This window comes from Mauremys reevesii, linkage group 1, assembly GCF_016161935.1.
Source record: "Mauremys reevesii isolate NIE-2019 linkage group 1, ASM1616193v1, whole genome shotgun sequence".
NCBI lineage: Eukaryota > Metazoa > Chordata > Testudines > Geoemydidae > Mauremys > Mauremys reevesii.
The window spans coordinates 144,252,723-144,267,904 of NC_052623.1; the positions used below are offsets into that span (position 1 = coordinate 144,252,723).

The following is a 15,182-nucleotide window of genomic DNA, read 5'->3' on the forward strand; positions in this document are numbered from 1 at the left end:
AGGAGTCGGGCGGCCGGGGAGGGATGCGGCAGGAGCCGGGCAGGGCCGCCGCCGGAGACCAGCTGGGGTGCATGGCCCTCCTCGTCCCCTCTACCCCTACCTCCGCGTCCTCTTCCTCGGACTGAGCGGCAAAGTCGGGGGGGACAGCTGCAGCGCGGCTGGAGGGCAAAGAAAACAAAACAAAAAAACTTGTGGCATGGTCGGAACGGCAAAGCAGGAGGGAAAAAAACCAATCAAACAAAAAAACCTGCAGCGCAGCCGGAGCAGCGGGGGGAGGGACCTGCAGCGTGGCCGGAGGGGCTAAGCAGGGAAAGAAAACAAAACAAAACAAAAAACCTGAATTTGGGATTAGAAAAGTAGGGGGCGTCTTATACATGGGGGCGTCTTATACACGGAAAAATACGGTAACCAGTGGTCAAAGTTGCACTTCACATGAAAGTGGCCAAGTTGTTTAACTTAAATTGACGTGGCAGTCAGTGGGTGTGCAAAATAACTGTCACTGTCACGCATCTTGTATTATTATGTGGAGGCCAAACTCAGGGAGTGGTGCCCACGTATGATGTGGCTGAGTTTTGCTCCAAGAATGTTTGGGATGGTGCGTATGTAAGCTACAATATCTGCTTTATCTTGAACTCTTAGTCCGGGAGTATAATGCAGTAAAATCTCATTAGGTGGACAGGGTAGTGACAGAAAGCTAAGGGAGATATCATTTGATTCGTAAAAATCTACAAAATCATAATTTCAATGGTGTCATCCTCTGTGGCATGGCTCACTGCCCCCTGGCTCCCAGCTCCAGGTCATGCAGTTGGTGGAAATTTTGATAATATAATGTCATCAGAAATGAGTCAAATTGGATATCATTTGAAAGCCCTTTTTCTCCCAAACACAATGGTGCCAAACGTGACAAATCTAGAACATTTATTTAGATATATATTCATGCAAAGGTTTAAAACTCAACTCTTTTTGAATGATTCTTTAACACAGGTATGCATTGCTCACATAAAAAAAGACATTCATCTTCAGTAATCCTAGGGAACCATGCCTTGTCGTGGAGGACTGAAAAGATTTCTTTATCAAAGACATCATCAGTGTCATCTCTGTCTATGGCACCACTGCTAGACATGTCACATTGATAGTCATCCACACCACATTCACAAGGCAGGCTGCTGGCCAAACATTTGCAGGGTAGTGAGGATTTGGTCTTTGCACCCCACTATTTGATTAGCGGAAGGATTGATTTGGTATTTCACACACAACTAGTATGGTCAGTCCATCTTCCCAGAGCTAAGGGGAGAGTAATTTTGGATGCATTTGATCATCCTGAAGCCATCCTATTGCTTGATAATTTGCCCTCTTGATAGCAGGTATAAATTCACGCTCTTGTTGGTGGCAATTTTTTTCCAACTGTCTGCTTCTTGGAAAACATCTCCCAACTTAGCTCTATAAGTGTCCTAATGGTGGTCTTCAAATAGTAAACTCGGCATATGAACACCTCTGGTGCATTTATGACCTAATCAGTGACTTTCTCAGGTTTTCCAAGCAACATCAGAGTGAGGAGAGAGTCTTCGAAGGCTGAATCAAATGCCAAGATAATTTAGTCTTTCCAGACAACCTTCCAGTAGTGTCACATCCAGAAAGAGCATGGAAACCTGGCAGTGTGGTGGCTTATAATGGTCCGAGCGATATGAATACATCTCCGAGGGATATGCAGTGATTCTGGTCCCCAGCAGCAGGCACCAAAACAGAATCTTGCAGAAAGTCTTGGTTAGCACCTCACAGAGAGCACTAGAACATCTTTGTCTTGTGCAAAGTTCCAGAGTTTAGAAGCGCCTCCCTCTGTGGTACTGATGGCATGCAAGATATTTTTAGTGTCAGCTTCCTCATGAAAACTAGGAAGAAACTCCACTGAACAGTTTAAGGTAGCAGTTTCATTACACCATGCAATGATGAAATTCCTTGAGCAATTCTTCACATGCTGGATCATTTTTCCTGCAAGGTATGGAGCTAACTCATCCTTCATGCGAGTATGAGACAGTAGCTTCTTCATTGTGATATTGGAAATGTTCATGGAGTCAGTGAATTTATATGGGACCAGCACAATACCACGGAGTCTCCTCTTTCTGGTAATATTTTTAATTGATTCCTCTGCATATGTGTCAAACATGAAGTGGACTTTGTGATAGGTCCAGTATTTTCTCTGTAGGCACAAAATGAAGTGTTCAGCCACATCTTGGCAGGTGTTAACAGTTTTTCATTTATTGAGAGCTTGTACCTCAGCCGTGCCATCTATGATTGTTACCCTGAAAGTCCTTTGCTGGCATGAGATACCAGTCACATTGTCAGTAGGTGCTGGCTTAGGAAGGCTGTGCAAGATGTGCATTAGTTTGCTTTTCACGTGGCAATATGCATTGTTCAGCCACATTCAAACATAGATTGTGATACCATGGATAATTTGTCCTTTCTCAAAGTCTCACACAGATCAACTCACACTGAGTTCCGGATCAGGAGATGAGCAGCGACCTATCTGTGGTTAGCTCTGTAGTAATCTCTACCACCTTCAATCTGACTTTCCTTTTTGCATTCGAGCACAGCTTTAGTCTGTTTTTCTTGATTGGAGCCCATAAATTGACAGAGCCTTGGGTACTTCTTTGGTTGGAAAGGCTTCATACAAGTCATGACCCCAAGTATCCATTCAACTGACATCTTTAGCTATCTCATCACTGAAGACTGCTTTCATCATGATATTAATGAGCTCCAGTCCATCAGACACAAAGGGGTTGCTAGCGCGTAAGCTCATTTGTAGCTTTAAAATTGCCCCTTCTTGGCATTGAAAGAGTCTAATGAGTTTAGGTGCTTGGTTACTTCTGGGGAAGTCATCCCAGTCATTCACCCTGTTAACTTTACTTTCCATGCAACGTTCTCACGCAAGTGACTGCTTCATACAGTTTCTCACTTGTCTCACTTGTTGAAACTGTGCTTAATGAATGCCTTTGGGCTTCCAGCTTCCCGCAGAAAAAGCAGGTGTGCTTCTCGAAATGCATGTCATGGGACCTAGGATAAGGTGAGTCTCACCCAGAGCTGGCACTGGTCCCAGCATATACAACATTTTCCTGTTGTTCAATGTATTTCCTCTCCAATCATGCCAAAATCAGTTTGTAGGTGGACTTCTTATAGTGTGTAAGGTTCCATCGAGCATTGTGTTTAACCGGGTCCTTCATGCCTGGTATTATCCAATGATTCAGCTACTAGTTGGTACTCTGTCTTTCCACTGATGCCTAAAAATGATCAAGACCAAAGTAAAAACAAGAAGGAGTTTGTAATAAATTACTTTGTGATTGTAATTAATTATGTTATATAATGTATGTTATGTAACTATGTGCATACCATTTGTAGATGGATTCCAGTGATTTCTGGCTGGATGTCAATGTCTTAACCAGAGCCTCATTACAACTCTTTTCACATAATAAACAAAGCTGATAAACAATACTACTGAACTTTTTTTTTTTTTTTTGGCCAAAGATGGCAAATCAATTTGAAGCACTCCTTCCATTTATAGTAATCTGTAACATCAAAAATATTAATCAGGTATCATGTTCTGAGCATTCACTGATAACGTAACATAGTACTATCAGTCAATTTAATTTTGTGAAGCTGCATGTTCAACATGCCTGTGTTAAAGAATAAATTTAAAACATTGATTTTTAAACATTTTCTCAAAATATATCTACATAATTATGTTTGGCACTATTGTGTTTGTGGGTGAAAGGGTTTTCAAATGATACCCAAGTTGACCCATTTCTGATGATATTGTATTATCAAAACATCCATCAACCAGAGGAACCAGAGTGAGGGGCAGCGAGTCCCCTCTGCCATACCACAGAGGATGATACCATAGAAATTATAATTCTTTAGATTTTTACAAATTAAATGACACCTCCCTTACCTTTCTATCATTGCTTGCCCACAGAATTATACATTACAAACGCTGTCTTTTATCATTTCTTTTTCTCTGTTGCCCACTTACCAAATACCAAACTGGTGCAAATTAGACCCCATTTTATGGCCAATTTAAGCCTAATATGCAATTTACATCACCACTAAATTTGGCCCAAGGACTTCCATGTCCATTGCACTTGCTGAATTTGGCTCATTATCTTATCAGTCACATTTTTGCTGTGATAACAAGGCAGTAGGCACCTTATCAACCTGCCGAAGACAGAGACAGATTCCTGTCTTACCTCCCATACAACTGATTCCCACTAGAAATCACATCAAAGAGCCTGCAGAGCTCTGAGAAATTCATGAAAAGACTATACCTGACTATACAGGTGACAGGATTTTTTTTGTTTGTTTGTTTCATATTCTTCATGTTGTTAGCTAAGTTTGTTAGCGTTAATGATGCTTCATAACTCAAGGATAACAGCAAGTTGATTTTTTATTATTTTTTTCTACTTGAAATACAGTTTCAACAGACTCCAACCAATTTTTGTCCTATTTTATTTAGCAAGTGTTGATGTTATAATGTGAGGAGCCGAATGTTTTATAGAGTACTATGGATATTTTGTACAAATGCCACGTTTATCATTTATATACTGTACAGTTTGTATTCACAGTGTTTCAGTAGATTAGTATGTAATCTGTTAAAGATGGAGTGGTAAGTTAGATCTATAAAAAATGTTTTGAGGTCAGTCTGTCTTTAGATTATAACAACTTTAAATTATTGTGGTTGTCATTTATGAAGTCAGCAGCTGACAATGCTTATTTCACAGTGGTATCTGAGGTTTGTTTTGGCATTTGTTTTCTTGAAAGCTAGTGTGTATATATATATATATGCATCAAGATTGTTTAATTTTTGGATCTGACATGTATACAATTTTTTAGATTACTGGAGTGAGAGTGATAAGGAAGAAGCAGACACTCCATCAACACCCAAACAAGACAGTCCACCACCCCCATATGATACATACCCACGACCTCCTTCGGTAAGTCATCTACAGTTACTTATTTGGAAATGTGTTTGGCATAAAGCATCAATTTTGCCTACTTGAATTATTTCTTGTGAGATTAAAAATATCTGTAAGTATAAAACTCTGAAAAGAACAAATTTCATTATCTCAGTCCTTGATAAAATGTTTGCATTTATCTCAGGGAGGTAAAAAAAGACCATAAAATGCATTTTAGTCACAACTTGTTTCTGATCAAAATTAAGATCATGATGATTGTGTATCTTTTTTAATGTATAGTTTTCCTGAATTTCAAAACCTCCATATGATTAGTGGTCAGGAAATAGCCCTAGCTGGAAAATAGACAAAATATTGATTGGCATCAGGGAACAGAGGTGTATAGGTGTCATTTGTAAGGCTGGATTTTGTCCAGGGGCAGGAAAGGAAGCTGTGATTTAATAATCATGTCTTGCATAGCTACGGAGAAAAGAATCTGTGTTCTCTACAAGGAGAAGGAAAATCAGGGAGAGAAGACTGCTATGCCATAGACTTAAAAATAAATAAACAAAGAAAGAACAAACACACAGAAATAAAACCTGATGCTCCTGAGTTAACATGGAAGGCAACAAGGATGACATTTATGCAGCTATGGTTCAGTGAAATACTCTGTTTAAAAAAAAATAATGGGATGATGATGCTTTTCTCCTTTTCTCATTAAAAAAACTCCAAAGATGTTATAGTACTTTACTTTCCAGTACACTGCTTTATTGAAAACATTCATTAAACAACACAGCTTACTAACACTAGAACAGGCTCAGGGGAGCAAATTTTATATGTGACAATTAGAAATAAGAGGACAACCAGCACTGCTATCTCCACCAATGTGAACAAAACCCTGGTTTTGTGAGGACACATAACCTTGCTCACCAGAAAAACTTAGTTCAGTTACAGAATTCCTTCCACCCCTCTTATGACACCATTTCTAGGACCACTCCACTGTACAAAACAGAACATACTCACTCAAGTAGAAGCCCAGTTACCCTAGGTAACATTCAGAGATTCTTCCTAAACACACGATTGTGCTGTCAAGTGTAAATATCAAGCAACACCCTTTTAAGTAGCAAAATGCACTCTTAATTTCCAGAAAAGCTTCAGTAGTTATCTAACACAGAAGTTCTGTCTCCAGTGACTACAGTTGGTTTTTTTGTGAAAACTTGTGTATATCTATAAATTAAAACAAAAAAAGTTAATCTTATTCAGTTTCTTCTCCCAGCGGTTGTTAACATAAAGCCAGATTATGAAGCGCAAACTCACACCGCCTTCAGAATGTTTGAGTTCTGTCGATGTACTAAGAAACAGTTGACCAGTGGATCTGAAAAAAATTGAATAAACAAAAGCAGGAGCACAAGACAAATTTTCAAATTCCTGGTTTCAGAGGTGTATAAGTTATCTGAGTGCAAAATGTTGGATTGGAGCATATGGGGGAAGTATTTTTTTTTCCTGGCTATATAAGTTAAAGGACATTTTTATGTAAACTTTCCAAAGCATTCACCTTTGCACTGAGTCCAAGCACTGAAAACTTCATCCCAAAAAAATTTGTTTAAGGAGTTACATGCATCTAAATAAGGTTGCAGTGGAATTTGGATGTCATCTGAAGATAGTACTCACAAGCTAATATAGGGCCAGATTCTGCCACCCTTGTACATGCTTGGTAGTGTTTTACTCTGAATAATGTGAGTAATTCCGTGGAGTCTATGGGGCTGTTCTGCAGAGTAAGGAGCATTCAACGTGAGTAAGAATCTTATCCACAGTAATTGTGTTCATGTTTGTGTGTGTATGTGTACAGTATAAATATATATATATGCAGAGACAAAATATGACCATAGGAGACAAAACTAGTTAATGTGGTAATACATACCCTCATCCTTACAGTGAATACCATCATGATAATATGACACCTGCGTATTTATTATTAGTGGATGTGAATGTATTTTAATCTAAAAACTACGTTAATATTCATTTTGTAGATGAGCTGTGCAAGCCCTTTTGTGGAACCAAAACACAGCCGACTTTCATCTACAGAAACTTCCCAGTCACAGTCTTCGCATGAAGAGTTCCGTCAAGAAGCAGTAGGGAGCACCACTGAATCACCTGTACGCAAAACAGCCAGTCAGCGACGTTCCTGGCAGGATTTAATAGAGACGCCACTGACAAGCTCAGGACTGCACTACCTTCAGACTCTGCCTCTTGAGGATTCAGTGTTCTCTGACTCAATTGTAATCTCTCCAGAACACAGGCGGCAGTCAACTCTTCCAACTCAAAAGTGCCACCTACAGGATCACTATGGTCCATTTCCCTTGGTAGAGGGTGAGAGAAAGCAAGTGCTAAATGGGAATGGGGGCAAGCCCCGCAGTTTTACTCTGCCTCGGGATAGTGGGTTCAACCACTGTTGTCAGAACCTTTCGGTTAGTGCCTCTGATCACCAGGAAGATGTACAACAGAAAAAGTTAGATGAGGAAGAGGAAGAAGGGAAAGCAGCAGCAGAAAACCAAGAAGATAAAAGTAAGTATTGAATATTCTCTATGGCTATTCAAGATTCCTATTTAAATAACTTACAAATTGAAAATCTTTTCCTCTTTAATTAAAACAAAAAGAATAGTCTCTTTAATTTTCTTTTAAAATTTAACAATTTACCCTTGTTGCAGATGCAATTAAAATGACCTTTCTGATTTGTTTTTTGTACAGTTCCTTAATAACTAACAGAATGATGAGTCATGTACCTTAGATTTCAGAACACCCATGGTTACAGCACAGAATTACTATTTCCTTCTAGTAATTTTTAGTTAATGGATTTTGTTTCTCTTTCCTTTATATTTCTACTCACACTCCATCTCCACTAACACACTCATGCCTTTGAGACATATTTGGTGGGCTTTCTAGTTCAGAACCTGCTCCTATTGAAATCATTAACAAAACTCCCACTAAATTCAATAGTGCAGGACAAGGCCCTAAGTGCTTACTGTGTAGGTTGTAGAATCCTGACAAGACAGCTGAGCAGGTTGTGACTAGTTCAGAAAATAAGTAAAATATGTTTTCACCAGTTCTTCACCATTTTCTAACATATAATTTGAAAGATAAAAATACAAGAAACAATTTATTATACAAGAACTTCATAGAAGATATCTACATGAACAACTGGGATAAAAAAATCAGCCTGAAACAGCATATTCACTTCTTTCATGGCACATTATCTCATCTTGAGATCAGTTTTTTTGTCGGAGTAATCCAAATTAACCTCTAGAACAAGGATTTCAGAGGAACCTTCTCCCCACAGGTACATACGCTGGTATCAGACTAATCTACCCCTTACATGTTTCATGCACTATCCATCGCCATTATTTATAGAGCTTCTAACATATGTTGGCGATCAAAGTTCATTTACCAACCATCGTGAAGGGCCAGCAAACAAGGCCTGCATCAGTTAGTTATGGGGTTATGCTACAATTAAGTTATCTGTAGCAGTGAAGAAGGCAGATAACCTACCAGCCTCTTGAAGGAACTGTGATTGCTACTAACCTGAATCCCTCAAAATGTGTAGAGGGCCTGTCGGCAGAGTTGGCATGAATGGAGTCTGGAAATGATAGAGGCAGAGAGATGGGAAAGAGTAAAGAAGTTTCACTTAACTACAAAACAGACAAAAAAAGGTATCCATTAAACTGTCAACCTAACAGTACTGCTGAATATTGGAATTAGTGTTGAATTTTTTTGTTCTCCATGGCAGATGTGAATAGTTTTGCTCTATATTTATGTTTTTAATTGATGGTTACTAGATATTCTGTGATGTGTATCTGGCTTTTAATTAATCTTGGTGCCATTTTTTTAAGGTAAATTGTCATTTCAACTCATCTGCAGCACCTTTCAAACATTTACATTTAATAGGGTAACATTTGGGCTACTAAAGAGTCAGAACTTAAGATGTCTGATGCAGTTTGCTATGATTAAACTCCATCACCCACAGACAAAACATGTTACCCTAACTACTTTTCCCCCCGGGGATTTGGCCTTCAAATGAGCTTTTAATGGTAGCAATAAAAAATGATAAAATTATCCCAATTTATGAAAGGAAAAGAATAGCAGCACTGACACAGTTAGGGGTGGCTTTAGAGACTTTGTTATGGACCTGTGTTCTTAGGTGATTTAAAGTTCAGTTGCAAAGCTTTTTGTCGTTGCATTTTAAACCACACAGCAATAATAAAGGGACACACCTTGGATGAACAGGCCAGAATCTGGACTACCTTCCCCGACCCCACCCCCGCCATTTCCAGCCCCTTCTCCAAAATTGACATGTATGTTTCCATTTTGAAAGGGTCTCCTTGACAAGCTCATGTTGGGGTTTTTTGTTTTGGTTTGTTTTGGTTTGGTTTTGTTGTGTTATAATTTTAGGAAAGCAAATAATTACCAAAGAGGCAAGCATTTCAGAGATGTTAATGACTAGCTAGAAGGGCAAAATGCTCGTGGTGAATTATTAACCCTGAGACTATAAAAATGTGAAGAAAATATCAAGTAGCATGTTGAAAAGTTTGAACTGCTTGTTGCTATGGCTACAGTGTTCTGTTTATAGTACTGGCCTTTTCCTGTGTGCTAACCATAGACAGACAGGATTTTATTGCCAACCTTCTTCCAAAATGTAGAATCTCAGTTTCTGAGCTGTGGTGACACAAACTTGCTCATAACATTGAGTTTGCTGAGATGATGTGTGCATTTGGGCATGTTGCACCATTGCCCCTCTTTCTCCATTGTTGTGAGAAAGCAAAAAAATTGAAATTGACAAGATTCATTCTTTCAGGGCCAGCAGGGAGAACAGAGAGAGAGAAAGAACAATAACCCCCAGTTTCCATATACAGTGTTACCTTTAGAGACGATCCAAGTTGGGATTCAGATGACCCTGTACCTTGTAATAGAGTCTTTAGAGTAGTACCCTAATTAGGGTGATCAGATGTCCCCGATTTTAAAGGGACAGTCCTGTTTTTTGGGACTTTTCCTTATATAGGCACCTATTACCCCCCACCTCCATCTCGTTTTTTCACAGTTGCTATCTGGTCACCCTAGCCCTAATGAATCTCAAATAGTTATGATCTTTTGGATAAATATATATGTGTTAAAGCTGAATCATTTGTTTTTAATTCCCACCATTAAAAAATAAAAAAAATCAACTAATTTAAAACTACAATCCCCTATCCCATGTTTTTGGAAAATGTTGTTCAGACAACTGCACACAGCTTAGGAATTCAGTGCTTTGTTTATGACCCTCGGTCATATCATCAGCTGGTGTAAATTGGCATTGCTCTATTGACTTCTATGGAGCTCCACTGATTTATGACAGTTGAGGATCTGTCTCTGTGTCTTTAAATCACTATTTCATGCTCAGAGTAGGAATTGCAGGAGCCATTGCAATAGATGATTTTGTGTACCTGCTCTGGTTCCATACCTTGGTACATTGTGGTGAGTTTAAGATGCTGAATGCCCTTTCTTATGTTGGTTTGTTAGAACATTAACTTTATTATGTACAATCTCTATATTTTCACTCCTTGTTACAGCACATTAACATTGCACTACTAATCGGGTTATTGTTTTTATTTCCTTAATGAGTCATTTAGACTTTCTTTCTCTGTATTGACATTGTCTTGTGCTTATTGTTATTTTTAACTGGAGTTTATCTCCTGTGGTGTATGTGTATTTGTGCATGTGTTCACTTCTGAGATTATTACACAGGCAGACATTGTTCAGGGGTGATTCTTTGGAACACATAGGCATCCTCATTGGGAGCAAACCGCCTCTTGTTTTGTTCTAAAGCAGGCTGCACACGATGAACGTATTAATTGGGAATGGCAAAACACATTACGTATCCGTGATTAAGTCACGAAGGACAAGTCCTGCCTTCTCAAATTTGCCTCACTGTAGATGGAGGTAACAGAATGAGACAGTTATGCATCACATCCCTGCCACCCACTGTCCTTCAGGCCTATCAGTGCTGTGTATATCCTGACATGGATTTCACCACTGGATGCCAAAGAGCACCTAAAATTATTTTTGACAGAACAGTTTATTTGCTTTTCGCCTCTAAAGAGTTTACTTCATTTTTACTTTCTTTACTATTTGAAAGTTAGTTTTGCATGATTATTCTCTCATTTTCATAGGGCCAATGATTTTGAGGGAGAAGGTGGAATTACTAATACTAATATTTAGCCTGTAAGAGAAATAAACACTAACTCTCTGCAGCGACAAATTGAGCATAGCTCCTACTGACTTGGCCAGAGGGAATGCTCCCTTCCTGCTCATTCACTAGAACTACCTTCTGTGGACCACAAGAGGACCAATTAGAGTCTCTGCTGCCATAACTAACAGGACACCAGGTCCGGTGTTAGGCATAAGCAGACTAAGCAATTGCTTAGAGCTCTGAGCACTTCAAGGGAGGCCACTATTCGCTGTTTATTATATGTTGGGGAGGACAAAAAAATATTCCTGCTTAGGGCCCCCAGTGGGCTAGCATCTCACTCCAGGACACACACACGGCCACCGGAAAGGAAACTGCTAATTGGTTAAAGCTGCTCCTTGGCCTAGCCTCAGAGGATAAACACATGAATTCTAGATGAATTCTAGCAATATCTTTTTGATCATTTAGGCACAGTGGACACTGTAATAAGTAATAATTTGATTATATAGAATCAACCTGTTGTAAAGAATAAGGATAGAAAACATTTTAAAACAAAACTGCTTATTGCATAGCTAGATCTATGGATTTTGGGAAGATGTGTGGAAGAAAAAAACCCTTGTAGGCCATTTTTTCCCTTTGCAGACTCGTTTCCTTCTGCAAAGTTCCTGTCCTATATAGCCTCTCTCTGCCCCTACAAGCTTTGCATGCCCTTCTCTTCTAGGTCCACAGCCTTGCAAGCCCTAGGGTTTTATACTGCTACCCATCACCATAGCATCTGAGCACCTTCCATGTAAAACTGATAGCAATATTGAAGTCCCTAGTTGATTTCATGGAGTCTTGGGCTCTCTTCCTTTTTCAGGGTGAAAGCTCTATTTGGAGTATTTGTTTCAGGTTTTTATTTATTTGTTTGTTTTATGTGTGTGGCTACAACGGGTGTCAATGCTGTGTCATTCTTACTACAGTAGAAGCCAGAGGGTGGTTGTTTGGGAGTAAGAGTGTTGAAGAGGAAGTTTTTGCAGTGTTTCCTAAATATGATCAGACTCTCTAGATTAACCTGCTCTCCGCTGGAAGTTTGTTTCACAGCCAGAAACCCTCATTCAAGAATGCTTTGTCTCCAGCTGTTATATGCTTTGTCCTGGGTTTTGTCATCTGCATTGTGCCTGAGGAACTCAGCTGCCTTGGAGGTTCATAGATCAAAATTCATTCTTTAATGTAGCTGGGGCTTGATTCATCTAAGCTCCTTGTTGAATGCTAGGGCAGGAGCTGCTGCAGCTGCTGCTGGCATCTCTCAGCTCTGTGCAGCCAGGACTGCGTTCTTCGCTCCCTGCACAGCAAAAGCAGCCAACAAATGGTTACTAAGAGAAACTAGAATTTGCTGCTTCCACACCACCTAGTGTTTATAGCGAGGGAGTGCAGGAAGCTACAACTAGGCAAAACAAGGAAAGCCAGGAGCAGAAGCCTGTGATCAGCTCTGGGAGAGACCGTTATCTCCATAGTGAAGGTTACAACCCAGGGTTAACCTTTTCTCCTGGCGAGGGAGAGTGTTTTAGTCAAAAAGTGAACTGTGGATAAGGTCAAGTATTTCAGATTCTTGAAACTGGTAACAATGAGGCTTTTTTCATTTTCTAAAGTAGACAAGGCGGCATTCCATTTTAATGAAGAACTGTATGACGTATAACCCTAGGGGGCCAGTAGCTGGACCAAATGGTAACATAGTACTTCTCAGAAAGATCAATATTTGCTTAAATAATGAAGGCTATGTAGCATCTCCATTTTAACTGGGTTTCTGCCATGTAGCCTTCAGCGTGTTGTTTTCTATTTTTCTTATAAATAGGATACCTTTCACTTTTACAGTGGGGTTAAAAGGTAGTGAAACATACAGAAGTGAACAGCACTCATCTGTGAAGCTCCTGTGAATATAAGTTGAGGATGATGTGTGCCTGAAATCAGTAGGACAGGGTATGCTTTCGTGATATAGAACCGTTGACTATGTTTTCCAATAGAGAGGACTCCATTAAATATATTCTCTGGTTTGACCACCTTGTTAAACAGCTTAAATCTGCACCAGCAGACAGGAAAGGACCAATAACATGTTATATTTTCCCCACTGTGACTATTTGGGTTAATAAAGGTATGTGTGTCATGTAGTGTCTAAGATGAGTGAAGGAAGGCATGAGAGAGATGATGGGTAATATGTCAGGTTGGAAACATACCTCATGAAGCCTAATGGATGACTTAAAGTATAGCATCTTCAGGGTCACTAAGGAAAATGTTATTCTAACCTACAGTGTGGACTATATGTTTTGTTAAAATCAGAACATTTCCCGTTGTTGTTGTTGTTCTGTCTGGCACAGCCTGTGACTCAAGTGTGCTAATCTCCTGGCTGCATTTTTGTGTGTCATTTTACAATCTGACCTGTTTTTAAATGCTTGGTTGAAGGTTCTCATCATGACTTCCCCGTGGCTGGAGCGCCTCCCTTCTTGCTGTTTTAATTTATGGACTATCAGCAGCAATTCCACAACTTAATTGTCTTTGAGACTTTTAGTAGTAGCTCTCACTACTAACTCATAATTAGTATAGCTTGGAATGTTTGAAGAGTATTTTTTAAAAATCATCTCAATTATATTAGGATATATTTGCAGTGGCTTACATGTGTTTGCTGATGTGAATTCATAGTGCAAAGAAAATATTTTCATTTATTTCTTAGAGAGGTAAATCATTTGAGGCAGATCACTTTCAGGCAGTTAGAGGCAATGGAAAAGTATAGTGACAGAAGACAGTGTCTAACTGCTCTGGAATTATCTGTTCTTGGTTTTAAATGGATAACAAAATGCTTTATAAAACAAATAGGATACTTTGTCTGTTGTGCATATTCCTGTGGGCTTTATTAATCTAGTTGACATAATATTTCTTAAAAGCTAATCTAGGCTGAAAAACCCAACCTCTCTGATTTGACAAAGTCCAGCTGGGTGTTATTTTAATATGCTTCTTTTTACATAATGTAAAATATAATTTCACATGTATAGCTCTATATATTCATATACAATAAAAAAACTGTCTTATTAGATGACAAAATTAGTTGTTTAACAGAGGCAGGCTTTCTAATAAGGCCAAAGCAAATTTTTACTCTATATATTCAGGGATACTTTAAGATGGCCTCTTAAGGCAGGTATTTGCCTAATAAGAATGGTCTCTTGTACAGGTTTCACTGTGCATTATTGAACGTTTTGGGGTCCCCATTATGTGAGGTAATGAGTGCCATCAACTCCCACTTAATTTTTTTTCCAGAAGACTGGACAGTTCTGCTTAATCAGAACTACTGCCTAGTGTACTTTAGTTTTCCTCTTTCACGGGAATGGCAGGAAAGAGAAGGATGCCCCCCACATCTTGCCATTTCCTAAAATATGTACAATGCCACATCTATGTTCTGTCTGCAGCTCTCCAGTGGTGGTTTCATTAGGAATGGCTCACTTGTGGGAGAAGTTGCTTTCACTTCATCCTGGCCTTATCCGTAACCAACTAAGCAAAGGACGAGTCAGATTAAGTTTTTCCCTGAAGCATGCACCTTAATGTGCCTTCTTCCAGAGACTATAAAGCTGATAGAGCTACTTTTGGCCCTGTGCCATTTTTTTCCCTGTATAGGAGCTACAGTTTTGTGTAATTATTATATTTTAGATAAGCTTTTCTTTAAACTTTCAAGAGCACGCTACTATCCCTGAAAAGACACGCACTCCATTAAAAGCTGTTTAACTGTTTCCTGTCTGTTCACTTACATGTTTGTCTACTACCCATATAACATATGGACTTTTCCATAAACTACTCCTACAAAGATTTTCACTTAGAGAAATCAGTCCTGTGCATGGGCAACCTCTTACAGATAATGATACTGATCTCCTTAGTAAGCCACTTAGAGATCTACTGAGGAAAAGTGCTATATAAGAGCTAGGCATTATGTATGTATGTGCTGGGTGTTGTACAAACACAGCAGAAAAAGATTGTCCCTTCCCCAAAGGGCTTGCAATCTA

General features: G+C 39.2%; 1 protein-coding gene across 5 annotated transcripts in view; it reads left to right on the plus strand.

Moving 5' to 3' along the window:
- Window positions 1–15,182, plus strand: part of CNKSR2 (connector enhancer of kinase suppressor of Ras 2) — a 368,883-nt gene that overhangs the window by 301,937 nt on the left and 51,764 nt on the right. For 4 of the 5 annotated variants that reach the window (XM_039540992.1, XM_039540999.1, XM_039540966.1 and 1 more), the window contains 2 exons: window positions 4,882–4,982; window positions 6,971–7,505. In XM_039540992.1, coding sequence (XP_039396926.1) covers window positions 4,882–4,982; window positions 6,971–7,505 — 636 coding nt within the window. Of the gene's footprint in view, window positions 1–4,881; window positions 4,983–6,970; window positions 7,506–8,541; window positions 8,640–15,182 lie in introns of those variants that run through there. The other variant, XM_039540984.1, reaches the window with a different exon arrangement.